This window comes from Schistocerca piceifrons, chromosome 7 (assembly GCF_021461385.2).
Source record: "Schistocerca piceifrons isolate TAMUIC-IGC-003096 chromosome 7, iqSchPice1.1, whole genome shotgun sequence".
Lineage (NCBI taxonomy): Eukaryota > Metazoa > Arthropoda > Insecta > Orthoptera > Acrididae > Schistocerca > Schistocerca piceifrons.
In genome coordinates this window covers 153,209,025-153,222,893 of record NC_060144.1, presented here as the reverse complement: position 1 = coordinate 153,222,893, position 13,869 = coordinate 153,209,025, and the positions used below count along the sequence as shown (strand labels likewise).

General features: G+C 42.7%; 1 protein-coding gene across 1 annotated transcript in view; it reads right to left on the bottom strand.

Annotated features, from left to right (window-relative positions):
* LOC124805276 (bumetanide-sensitive sodium-(potassium)-chloride cotransporter-like) overlaps positions 1–13,869 on the bottom strand; it is a 197,160-nt gene that overhangs the window by 42,677 nt on the left and 140,614 nt on the right. Inside the window, exon 16 of the mRNA XM_047265788.1 lies at positions 12,494–12,608. Within this exon, the coding sequence (XP_047121744.1) occupies positions 12,494–12,608 (115 nt within the window). The remainder of the gene's footprint in view (positions 1–12,493; positions 12,609–13,869) is intronic.

Genomic DNA, 13,869 nt, shown 5'->3' with positions numbered 1-13,869 from the left:
GTCGGCTTCTACCAGTTTTTCCATTCGTCTGTAAATAATTCAGGTTAGTATTTTGCAGCTGTGACTTATTAAACTGATAGTTCAGTAATTTTCACATCTGTCAACAGCTGCTTTCTTTGGGATTGGAATTATTATATTCTTCTTGAAGTCTGAGGGTATTTCGCCTGTCTCATACATCTTGCTCACCAGATGGTAGAGTTTTGTCAGGACTGGCTCTCCCAAGGCCGTCAGTAGTTCCAATGGAATGTTGTCTACTCCCGGGGCCTTGTTTCGACTCAGGTCTTTCAGTGCTCTGTCAAACTCTTCATGCAGTATCATATCTCCCATTTCATCTTCATCTACATCCTCTTCCATTTCCATAATATTGTCCTCAAGTACATTGCCCTTGTACAGACCCTCTATATACTGCTTCCACCTTTCTGCTTTCCCTTCTTTGCTTAGGACTGCGTTTCCATCTGAGCTCTTGATATTCATACTAGTGACTCTTATCTCCAAAGGTCTCTCTAATTTTCCTGTAGGCAGTATCTATCTTACCCCTAGTGAGGTAAGCCTCTACATCCTTACATTTGTCCTCTAGCCATCCCTGCTTAGCCATTTTGCACTTCCTGTCGATCTCATTTTTGAGACGTTTACATTCGTTTTTGCCTGCTTCATTTACTGCGTTTTTATATTTTCTCCTTTCATCAATTGAATAAAATATTTCTTCTGTTACCCAAGGATTTCTACTAGCCCTCGTCTTTTTACCTACTTGATCCTCTGCTACCTTCACTACTTCATCCCTCAGAGCTAGCCGTTCTTCCTCTACTGTATTTCTTTCACCCATTCCTGTCAATTGTTCCCTTATGCTCTCCCTGAAACACTGTACAACCTCTGGTTTAGTCAGTTTATCCAGGTCCCATCTTAAATTCCCACCTTTTTACAGTTTCTTCAGTTTTAATCTACAGTTCATAACCAATAGATTGTGGTCAGAGTCTACATCTGCCCTGGAAATGTCTTACAATTTAAAACCTGGTTCCTAAATCTCTGTCTTACCATTATATAATCTATCTGATACCTTTTAGTACCTCCAGGCTTCTTCCATGTATACAACCTTCTTTCATGATTCTTGACCCAAGTGTTAGCTATGATTAAGTTATGCTCTGTGCAAAATTCTACCAGACGGCTTCCTCTTTCATTTCTTAGCCCCAATCCATATTCACCTACTAGATTTCCTTCTCTTCCTTTTCCTACTGTCAAATTCCAGTCACCCATGACTATTAAATTTTCGTCTCCCTTCACTATCTGAATAATTTCTTTTATCTCCTCATACATTTCATCAATTTCTTCATCATCTGCAGAGCTAGTTGGCATATAAACTTGTAGTACTGTAGTAGGCGTGGGCTTCGTGTCTATCTTGGCCACAATAATGCATTCACTATGCTGGTTGTAGTAGCTTACCCGTACTCCTATTTTTTTATTCATTAGGAAACCCACGCCTGCATTACCCCTATTTGATTTTGTATTTATAACCCTATATTCACCTGACCAAAAGTCTTGTTCCTCCTGCCACTGAACTTCGCTAATTCCCACTATATCTAACTGTAACCTATCCATTTCCCTTTTCAAATTTTCTAACCTACCTACCTGATTAAGGGATCTGACATTCCACGCTCCGATCCGTAGAATGCCAGTTTTCTTTCTTCTGATAACGACATCCTCTTGAGTAGTCCCCGCCCGGAGATCCGAATGGGATCATGCTGCCAGGTCACCACCCGCCACTGACAAGGAGGGGGCGACATCCATGAACAAGTCAGAATCAGGTTGTGAAGCGGGGATGGTACCTCTGGTGACACCAGATGCTCCTTGTCCCAGGACTTATGTTTCTTCTTCTTTTCTGTTTGAGATCGAGGAGGGCCGTGTGGCATAAAGGAACCAGCTGCAGCAATATCGGGAACAGAAGAGATCGTGCGACCTGGGGGCCCACAGACCGTGGTTCTCGTAGTCATCGCATGGCAGCAGACCTTTGGCCTGAGAGGTGCTGGGAAGGGGTATCCCAGGAGGAGCGCCCTTGACTGGCAGACACCGAAGAAATGGGACACTTCTCCGGCTGGGTAGGGGGAGCGGCGCCTGGAGGAGAGGGTGTGGGAGCCATAGGAGAGGGGGCGAGGAGAGGGGTTTGGGACTGTGGTAAGGAAGGGGGAGGAAGGGGTGAAGATGTAACTACATAACTAGACGTCATGGACACAGGGTGAAGACGAGTACACTTCTTATGAGCCTCAGTGTAGGTTAAACGATCAAGGGACTTATACTTCTGTATCTTCTTTTCCTTCTTATATACTGAGCAATCTGGTGAATGTGGAGAATGATTGCCATGGCAATTAACACACACAGGAGGGGGAACACAGGAACTCCCCTCATGGAGTGGACGTCCACAGTCACCACAGAGAGGGGGCCTACGAGCAGCAGGAAGATGTGTCCAAAACGCAAGCACTTAAAACATCTCATAGGAGATGGGATGTACGGCTTCATGTCACATCGATAAACCATAGTCTTTACTTTCTCAGGGAGGGTATCCCCTTCAAAGGCCAGGATAAAGGCACCAGTATCAATGCGGTTGTCCTTAGGACCCTTCAGAACATGCCGAACAAAGTGAACACCCCGCCTTCCGAGATTGTCCCGTAGTTCCTCATCAGTTTGAAGGATGAGGTTCCTTTAAACCATATTTAGAGACTGGTGGAGGGTAATGGACACAGGGATTGTGCAAAGATGGTTACAGGCAAGAAGGGCCGCAGACTGGGCAGCTGAAGCAGTTTTGACCAACAACGAACCTGACCGCATCTTGCTCAGGGAGTCCACTTCGCCAAACTTGTCTTCAATGTGTTCCACAAAAAATAAATGTTTTGGTATTGGTGAAAGTATCCCCATCAGTCCTGATGCAAACCAGATAGCAGGGGAAAGGTTTCACCTCTAGCCGACGGGCCTGGCCCTCTGCCCATGGGGTAGCCATGGAAGGGAAGGCTGAAGAGGCAGGAGAAGCAGCACTAAAAGAATCAGTTCCACATGGAGAGACGGCCGTAGAAGAACGGCCAGAGTTCTGGACCCGTATGCACTTCATTTGCATAGCATCCGCCCTGATACCACCCACTCTGATCAGGAGCTTTCCCCATGGGTGCCACCCAGCCACAGCAAGGGCCATCTGACACGGCGGCCATTGCCAGGAGTTCCGATGCTCCAGGACGTCAAGCAACCACTCCTAGGCTTAGATGAGGTGGTCACAGCTCAGGTCAGAAGTGTGATCCCTGTGCGTTCAGGGGGCTCAACCAAAAGGGTACATAGCGATGCCACCACACAGGGTGGTTACCGTGCTGGCTATGCACCCTAGCATCAGACATCGACGTGAAAGAATAGGTGGAATGAAATAGGACGACACATGTCGGAGACACTAGGTAAGGTGCTCTTCCCCAAATGGCTCACACCATGGAATATAAATTTATTAATGGAGGTCAAACCCCAGAGGGGGACCAGGTAATGCCAAAAGGATGAGGTGAGTATGCAACAAAACCAAATTGCAAAAACAACATAACCAGGAGGATAGTGGGGCCAATATAAACAAGGACAACAAGAGAGGGAGAGGAGAGGGTGAAGGGGAAGGGGAAGGAGCAAGAAGAGGAAAGGAGGGGAAGGGCAAGGAAATGCAGCCCTGGAAAGAAGGAAGCCTGCAACAGCTCGGGGCCCCGTGCTCGCCAAGCACGTACTCACAAAAGAACCGTGAGCCCCCTGGGGGGGGGGGGGGGGAGACACAGGCACTGTATTTTGTATATGTAGCACAAGACAGGTAATATGAAACTCCAAACCTGCAAAGAACTGCAGTATACTCTTATTAGTCCTTTGTAGCTAGGTTGTGTAGATTTAACAAATTTGACTTTTCTGTTCTGCAACAATTGCAGCTACAAGATGTAATGTTCCTATAGAAACACTTCTCTCTGGAAGCTATTTGACTTTCTATGAGGTTCAAAAATACTATCTGCATTACTATTGAGGTGACTGTCTTGTAAAATTTGACCAGTAGTGAGATTTTACTGGATGATAAGATTATTTAAAACTATTCTGCAATGGTCATCATATGGTAAATTACATTTTTAAACTACATTATGCATGTTTACAAGTTAAGAGATCTGTGAGGTTTGGGGATAGGAGGAACTTGTCTTTTCAATACTAGACAGACTGAACTGATACAGATATAGATGATGAACATGAAACCAAGTATTAAACCACATAGCATACCTGAAAGCAAGGGGAAACTACAGCCATAATTTTTCCCAAGGGCATGCAGCTTTACTGTATGATTAAATGATGTTGTCCTCTTTGGGTAAAATATTCTGGAGGTAAAAGTCCCCCATTCGGATCTCTGGGTGGGGACTACTCAAGTGGGCGTCGTTATCAGGAGAAAGGAAACTGGCATTCTATGGATCGGAGTGTGGAATGTCAGATCCCTTAATGGGGCAGGTAGGTTAGAAAATTTAAAAAGGGAAATGGATAGGTTAAAGTTAGATATAGTGGGAATTAGTGAAGTTCGGTGGCAGGAGGAACAAGACTTTTGGTCAGGTGAATACACGGTTATAAATGCAAAATCAAATAAGGGCAATGCAGGAGTAGGTTTAATAATGAATAAAAAAATAGGAGTGCGGGTTAGCTACTACGAAAAGCATAGTGAACGCATTATTGTGGCCAAGATAGACACGAAGCCCACGCCTACTACAGTAGTACAAGTTTATATGCCAACTAGCTCAGCAGATGATGAAGAAATTGATGAAATGTATGATGAGATAAAAGAAATTATTCAGGTAGTGAAAGGAGACGAAAATTTAATAGTCATGGGTGACTGGAATTTGACAGTAGGAAAAGGAAGAGAAGGAAATCTAGTAGGTGAATATGGATTGGGGCTAAGAAATGAAAGAGGAAGGCGCCTGGTAGAATTTTGCACAGAGCATAACTTAATCATAGCTAACACTTGGGTTAAGAACCATGGAAGAATGTTGTATACATCGAAGAACCCTGGAGTCACTAGAAGGTATCAGATAGATTATATAATGGTAAGACAGAGATTTAGGAACCAGGTTTTAAATTGTAAGACATGTCCAGGGGCAGATGTGGACTCTGACCACAATCTATTGGTTTATGAACTGTAGATTAAAACTTAAGAAACTGCAAAAAGAAGGGAATTTAAGGAGATGGGACCTGGATAAACTGACTAAACCAGAGGTTGTACAGAGTTTCAGGGAGAGCATAAGGGAACAATTGACAGGAATGGGGGTAAGAAACACAGTAGAAGAAGAATGGGTAGCTTTGAGGGATGAAATAGTGAAGGCAGCAGAGTATCAAGTAGGTAGAAAGATGAGGGCTAGTAGAAATCCTTGGGTAACAGAAGAGATACTGAAATTAATTGATGAAAGGAGAAAATACAAAAATGCCGCAAATGGAGCAGGCAAAAAGGAATACAAACGTTTCAAACATGAGATCGATAGGAAGTGCAAAATGGCTAAGCAGGGATGGCTAGAGGACAAATTTAAGGATGTAGCGGCTTATCTCACAAGGGTTAAGATAGAACTGCCTACAGGAGAATTAAAGAGACCTTTGCAGAAAGGAGAACCACTTGCATTAATATCAAGAGCTCAGATGGAAACCCAGTACTAAGCAAAGAAGGGAAAGCAGAAAGGTGGAAGGAGTATATAGAGGGTTTATACATGGGCGATGTACTTGAGGACAATATTATAGAAATGGAAGAGGATGTAGATGAAGATGAAATGGGAGATATGATACTGCATGAAGAGTTTGACAGAGCACTGAAAGACCTGAGTCGAAACAAGGCCCCGGGAGTAGACAACATTCCATTTAGAACTACTGACAGCCTTGGGAGACCCAGTTCTGACAAAACTCTATCATCTGGTGAACAAGATGTATGAGACAGGAGAAATACCCTCAGACTTCAAGAACAAATAATAATTCAAATCCCAAAAAAGCAGGTGTTGACAAATGTGAAAATTACCGAACTATCAGTTTAATAAGTCACGGCTGCAAAATACTAACACGAATTCTTTACAGACAAATGGAAAACCCGGTAGAAGCTGACCTCGGGGAAGATCAGTTTGGATTCCGTAGAAATGTTTGAACACGTGTGGCAATACTGACCCTACGACTTATCTTAGAAGAAAGGTTAAGGAAAGGCAAACCTACATTCCTAGCATTTGTAGACTTAGAGAAAGCTTTTGACAATGTTGGCTGGAATACTCTCAAATTCTGAAGATGGCAGGGTAAAATACAGGGAGCAAAAGGCTATTTACAATTTGTATAGAAAGCAGATGGCAGTTATAAGAGTCAAGGGATACGAAAGGAAAGCAGTGGTTGGGAAGGGAGTGAGATAGGGTTGTGGCCTCTCCCCAATTCTATTCAATCTGTATACTGAGCAAGCAGTAAAGGAAACAAAAGAAAAGTTCGGAGTAGGTATTAAAATTCATAGAGAAGAAATAAAAACTTTGACGTTCGCCGATGAAATTGTAATTCTGTCAGACACAGCAAAGGACTTGGAAGAGCAGTTGAACGGAATGGACAGTGTCTTGAAAGGAGGATATAAGATACACATCAACAAAAGCAAAACGAGGATAATGGAATGTAGTCGAATTAAGTCGGGTGATGCTGAGGGAATTAGATTAGGAAATGAGTTTTGCAATTTGGGGAGCAAAATAACTGATGATGGTCGAAGTAGAGAGGATATAAAATGTAGACTGGCAATGGCAAGGAAAGTGTTTCAGAAGAAGAGATATTTGTTAACATCGAGTTGACGATAAATAGTTTAGACAAGAAGAGAATAGAAGCTTTCGAAATGTGGTGCTACAGAAGAATGCTGAAGATTAGATGGGTAGATCACATAACTAATGAGGAGGTATTAAATAGAATTGGGGAGAAGAGGGGTTTGTGGCACAACTTGACTAGAAGAAGGGATTGGTTGGTAGGACATATTCTGAGGCATCAAGGGATCACCAATTTAGTACTGGAGGGCAGCGTGGAGGGTAAAAATCGTAGAGGGAGACCAAGAGATGAATACACTAAGCAGATTCAGAAGGATGTAGGCTGCAGTAGGCACTGAGAGGTGAAGAAGCTTGCACAGGATAGAGTAGCATGGAGAGCTGCATCAAACCAGTCTCAGGACTGAAGACCACAACAACAACAACAACAACAGCATACCAGCAGAAGTATGGGACAGCAGAAGTTTTGAGTATAGTGGATCTGGGTGTTATGTATATCAGACACACACTATTTGAATTTTTACAGTAGCAGAATAGCACTGTGAACTACATGGGTGATAAAGGCCTCTTCATACCAGCATCATGTTAGAGGCCCAGTTAGTGCACTGTAAGATGGAAGTTAACAGTCAACCCTAATGTCTTTTCATTTTATATTGGAGATGGTGCAAGTAGTAACACTCAAAGGTAGTGTGATCGAAATTGAGCATGTGCTGTAATACTGTGCTAGGGTCACTATATTCCCTTAATCATGTGAAGACTCAATCAACACAACACCTTCCATAATAGACTAAGCAAACTCAATTTGGCAGTGTATTCCCATCTAGGGATTCGGAATGGGGATTTACTCCCTGGTACAAAAGGCTGAGAGGTTACTGGTAGACTTCAGGCAAGTAACAAAATGTTTTTGACATTGTGGAAGTACAGGGATTGTATTTACAATTTTAACACAGTCCAATCCACAGTAACTTATTTTTGATTCTGCTAACCAGTTTTGGTCTGTAAGATTATATTCAGACCAGTGTTTCCAGGCGATGTGAGGAGCTGGTTCACGGAGCCACTGAGTAGTACCTACTGTGACAGTTGCAACAGGTATCATCAGTTACTACTCAGTAGCTCTGTGAACTGGCCACCTGGAGCCTCTGCTCTGGAAATGGTTTTATAGACCAAAACCTGGAATCAAAAATAAGTAAGTTATTATGACTTGGAGTACTTTTTATTGAAACAGTAAACTAAAAATTCCTGGATACTCAAAACCAGACTGAAAGAATACTATATTAGCCACTACTCTTACAATTTATCACTTTATTTGGCTAAATGTAAATTACCCACAACATAAATCTTTGTATTGAAATTACAACATTAATAGAGGAAAATCTACTTGTCAAGCAGCAGCAAGAGGAAACACACAGAAGACGTTGAATTGCATGAGCTTTCAGGGCCAATGGCTCCTTCTGGCAGGAGGGTTGAAGGGAAAGGAAAAGGAGAGGTTTGGGAAATGTGAAAAGTTATACGAAAATTGCCCAGAACACTGGGTCAGGGGAGAGTTATTGGGGAGAATGAGAAGAAAACATTTTCTATCTTTGACTAGTTTAGTTGAGATAATATTTATATCGGGCAGATCTTGACATTGGCAGTATGTAGACAACTGACAGTGGTCTGCACGAAGTTACATAAATGCTTTGTTTTGAAACATTAGATAGGAACAGCAGCTGAGTAATGTAAGAGAAGGAGCAGTGGCTGTTTTGAAGAAGCTGTTACCCTCCTGATGCACATACGGTATATAAAGTAATCTAGAAGTAACTACCATAATTATCAGTGAGATTAGATTAACACTCATTATAATTTGTTACTAGTATACTTTGCCTGCAGTGACTGCTTCCAGCTGTGAATTTAAAACATTTCTCCTTCCACACACCTGACGACTCTCCATCATAATACACGCCTGGAAATTGAAATAAGAACACTGTGAACTCATTGTCCCAGGAAGGGGAAACTTTATTGACACATTCCTGGGGTCAGATACATCACATGATCACACTGACAGAACCACAGGCACATAGACACAGGCAACAGAGCATGCACAATGTTGGCACTAGTACAGTGTATATCCACCTTTCGCAGCAATGCAGGCTGCTATTCTCCCATGGAGACGATCGTAGAGATGCTGGATGTAGTCCTGTGGAACGGCTTGCCATGCCATTTCCACCTGGCTCCTCAGTTGGACCAGCGTTCGTGCTGGACGTGCAGACCGCGTGAGATGACGCTTCATCCAGTCCCAAACATGCTCAATGGGGGACAGATCCGGAGATCTTGCTGGCCAGGGTAGTTGACTTACACCTTCTAGAGCACGTTGGGTGGCACGGGATACATGCGGACGTGCATTGTCCTGTTGGAACAGCAAGTTCCCTTGCCGGTCTAGGAATGGTAGAACGATGGGTTCGATGACGGTTTGGATGTACCGTGCACTATTCAGTGTCCCCTCGACGATCACCAGTGGTGTACGGCCAGTGTAGGAGATCGCTCCCCCCACCATGATGCCGAGTGTTGGCCCTGTGTGCCTCGGTCGTATGCAGTCCTGATTGTGGCGCTCACCTGCACGGTGCCAAACACGCATACGACCATCATTGGCACCAAGGCAGAAGCGACTCTCATCGCTGAAGACGACACGTCTCCATTCGTCCCTCCATTCACGCCTGTCGCGACACCACTGGAGGCGGGCTGCACGATGATGGGGCGTGAGCGGAAGAGGGCCTAACGGTGTGCGGGACCGTAGCCCAGCTTCATGGAGACGGTTGTGAATGGTCCTCGCCGATACCCCAGGAGCAACAGTGTCCCTAATTTGCTGGGAAGTGGCGGTGCGGTCCCCTACGGCACTGCGTAGGATCCTACGGTCTTGGCGTGCATCCGTGCGTCGCTGCGGTCCGGTCCCAGGTCGACGGGCACGTGCACCTTCCGCCGACCACTGGCGACAACATCGATGTACTGTGGAGACCTCACGCCCCACGTGTTGAGCAATTCGGCGGTACGTCCACCCGGCCTCCCGTATGCCCACTATACGCCCTCGCTCAAAGTCCGTCAACTGCACATACGGTTCACGTCCACGCTGTCGCGGCATGCTACCAGTGTTAAAGACTGCGATGGAGCTCCGTATGCCACGGCAAACTGGCTGACACTGATGGCGGCGGTGCACAAATGCTGCGCAGCTAGCGCCATTCGACGGCCAACACCGCGGTTCCTGGTGTGTCCGCTGTGCCGTGCGTGTGATCATTGCTTGTACAGCCCTCTCGCAGTGTCCGGAGCAAGTATGGTGGGTCTGACACACCGGTGTCAATGTGTTCTTTTTTCCATTTCCAGGAGTGTATTTATTAAATATGATCTGCGACAACTTAATTCTCTTAGTTAGAGTAGTAAGAGGATTTGCAGCTTTTCCAAGTCATATGTCACATCGGACTGTCTTGAAAATTTGCTATATATGGTCATAAACATCCCCCCCCCTCCTCTCTCTCTCTCTCTCTCTCTCTCTCTCTCTCTCTCTCTCTCTCTCTCTCTCTCACACACACACACACACACACACACACACACACACACACACATACACACATACACACATACACACAGTGTAGCCCCAGGTGCATGTTTCTCCCTCCCTCCATCCCTCCATCCCTCCATCCCTCCATCCATCCATCCATCCATCCATCCATCCATCCACCCACCCATCAGGTTGGCGAAATGTGACAACCTGGTCAGTATTGCTGCAAGGAAATAATAATAGCATGGTTGTTCTCATTTGGGGCATCACCAAGTTAAGAGCATTTACAGTAATGTGACTGTCACAATGGTCAGTGGCAGTCAATAAAGAGGACATTGTCACTTATTTGTGGTATGAATGGATCTGAAATGATTATTTGTGACCACTCTCAGTTAGCATGGTGAATATATGTCTGTGACATGAGCTCATTATGGTCCAGACTGGTCAGCACTCTTCCCAGCCTTCAGTTCAATAGAAAATGCACAGGCACACTAGGCAGGAGAGCAGCATAACACTTCTACTGAAAACTCTCCAGGGGGCACTTCTGTAGCAATGGGAGTATTATCACAAGTCATAATAAATGACGTGATCTACAGTATGAGGATCATTGTGCATCCAGTACTGCCATGGGAGAGCATTACATCTTGTCTTGGACTGAGATTCCATATACAACCAATAGTAATGAAGAATAGTGTGTGTGTGTGTGTGTGTGTGTGTGTGTGTGTGTGTGTGTGTGTGTGTGTGTGTGGTGTGCGCGCACTCTCATTGCTGCAACTCGTGTTTCATGAACTGTAAAACCCTTTAACTCCAAAAGTGGAGAAAAAATTAAATATATACATTTCTGATAGTTAGCAAGACAGTCTCTTTAGCACCACAAGTAAAGTACCCACTGTTGGGTTAGTGCAGGAAGTTGAAGTATAAAGAATAGTTTTAAACCACAACTTAAATATAACTTAGTTATATATCTTTTATATTTACAAGGAGGTGGGCCCAGCAGTGAGACTGACATTTTGAAATAGTCTATATGGTGATGTAGGCTGAGGTCCCAGGTATCACACCTTGCAACCATTCATCCTAGTGGGCCTTCCTTCGTGGGTAATTGCCGGGGAGGAAAAAAAAAAAAAAAATTTCAACAGACTGGTTGCACAGTGTAATTAATGATTAGTTCACATCCTGTCCAGTGTATTGAAAATTATTATTTTTAAATTTTTATCAAAACAACTTTTGTCATTATTTTTACTCAGTTAAATGGGTTAAATGTAATTTTTTATTTCTAGTGCTTTGTTGTGCCATTTTAATCATTGTAATAATTGTTTAAATTGCTCTCATTTTTCTTGCCATCATTCTTTTTCCACTTGGTATCTTTGTTCATGTGATTTTTATACTTTTGTGTATTAAAATGGCAGAAATTAACTCTAAGTTCTCATCATGTATCTTTGTCTATCTTATGCATTCATTACTTCCATTCCACAGTTTGCTTGAATTTCATTTTATTTGTAATCCTTTCCTTCATTTAAATATTCATCTGCATTACTTTGTCTGTAATACATTAAGAATTTATGTTTTCAATGTTTGCAAGATGATTACCATCCAAAAAAATGTACATCTTGTATTGCAAACTTTTTTGACCCCATTGGACATGAGTATATACAGATTTAACCTTTTGTTTTCTAACCTATATACTGACAGTTTCAAATGTTTAAATTACAGATAAATAGAAATAATTAAATTTGCGTGCACAAGGATTACAAGAGTAAAAATCATGATAGGAAGAGAAAATGAGGGCGATTAAAAAAGTAAATACGATGGTTAAAGTTATGTGACAAAGAATTAAGAAAAAATACATTTAACCAACCAAATTAATTTCAATACAGATTTAAAAACAATAAATTTGATGAGATTTGAAACCCACCAACCTTTTTCATGTGAGGTTGATACCTTGATCGTTACACTGCGTAGGCAATCTGTTATACTCCTTTTTTTTTATTTATTTATTTATTTTTTTTTAATTCTGTAGGGCGTTACAAAAAAAAAGTGATTACTCATGAATGAGAGCCAGAGTGAATGGCTGTGGTGTTTTAGCTTACGTCAACATATAGATGATTTACAAAAGTCGATCCACTGCTGGGGTCCTCTGCTTGTTAGTAGAAATTAGAGATATGAACACAGCAGTCATAAATACCTTCGCTGTTCCATTTCCAGTTCATCTTTTTTGTTTGCTAATGTGAATATCCTCAGCTTACAAGATGACCAATTACTACGAGTTGAAATGATGTAGGGCAAGAGGAGAGTGAGACCTGCAAAGTTCCAGCAGCTAAATGTATAATGACTTTCATAAACTCAAACAGTATTTTTTAAACTGGCCCTTTAAAGTGTACAAAATAAAATAATAAAAGCTTTTTACTGAAGTTTTATTAAGAGACCATAAAGAGATAACTATATAGGAAATAGATTATTGTGCATTATCAAATTTAAATATGTGTATAAATTGTAAAGACTTCTCTACATTTATCATAATATTTGCCAGAACTAGAGAGATTTTGAAATTAACATATTAACAATCGCATAACTTTTATACAGCGGAATCTCTGTCTGACACACTAACCTTTATAAGTAGTATGTCCAGAAACGGAAATGGAACAATAACTGGTTTGCAGTAGCCTGTCAATAGCAAAACCTTCCACTTGCTACACCTTTCAATGTATGTGTGATCATTCCATTTAATGATATTCACACATCATCATGTTCAGTCATGATTCATTAACTACATAAACAAATACCACTTAACTTCCACATTTAATCAATTGTAGAACTGTTAAACAATGAAAAATGCAGGATGTAATAATGATAATAATATAAAAAAAGATAGATTGCTACTCACCACATAGATGATATGTTGAGTTGCAGACAGGAACAACATAAAGACTGCTATATATTTGAGCTCTCAACTGTGCCTTATGGGAGAAGCAGTCTGTGGATGGTGAGAGTAAGGAGTAGGCTGGGGTGGGTTGGGGAGGGGGTGAGATAGCATCATAGAGGAGGGGAGAATGTGCAGTGCTGCTTGTGGGAGCAAGCAGGGATGTGGTGGTGACAAGGTAGGGCTGCTACGTACAGTCCAGAGGTTTGATGGAGGACAAGGGGAGCAGAAAAGAAGAGAGGTAGAGAAGGGGGAAAACACTAGTTGGTGTGATGGTGGACTATAAGGCTGTGTAGTGCTGGAGTGGGAGCAGGAAACGGAATAGATGGACGAAGGACAGGAACTAGTGAAGGTTAAAGTCAGGGGGTTTATGGGAATGTGGGATGTATTGCAGGGACAATTCCCACCTGAACAATTCAGAAAAGCTAGTGTCAGTTGGAAGCATCCAGATGGTGCAGAATGTGAAGCAGTCACTAAAGAGAAGCATATTGTGTTGGGCAGAATCTTCAACTGTCCAGCTGTCTCTTGGCCACAGTTCATCAATGGACATTCATGCAAACAGACAGCTTGTTGGTGGTCCTGCCCACAGAGAAAACAGAAGAGTGGCTGCTGCTTAGTTTGTGGATCCCGTTACTGCTTTC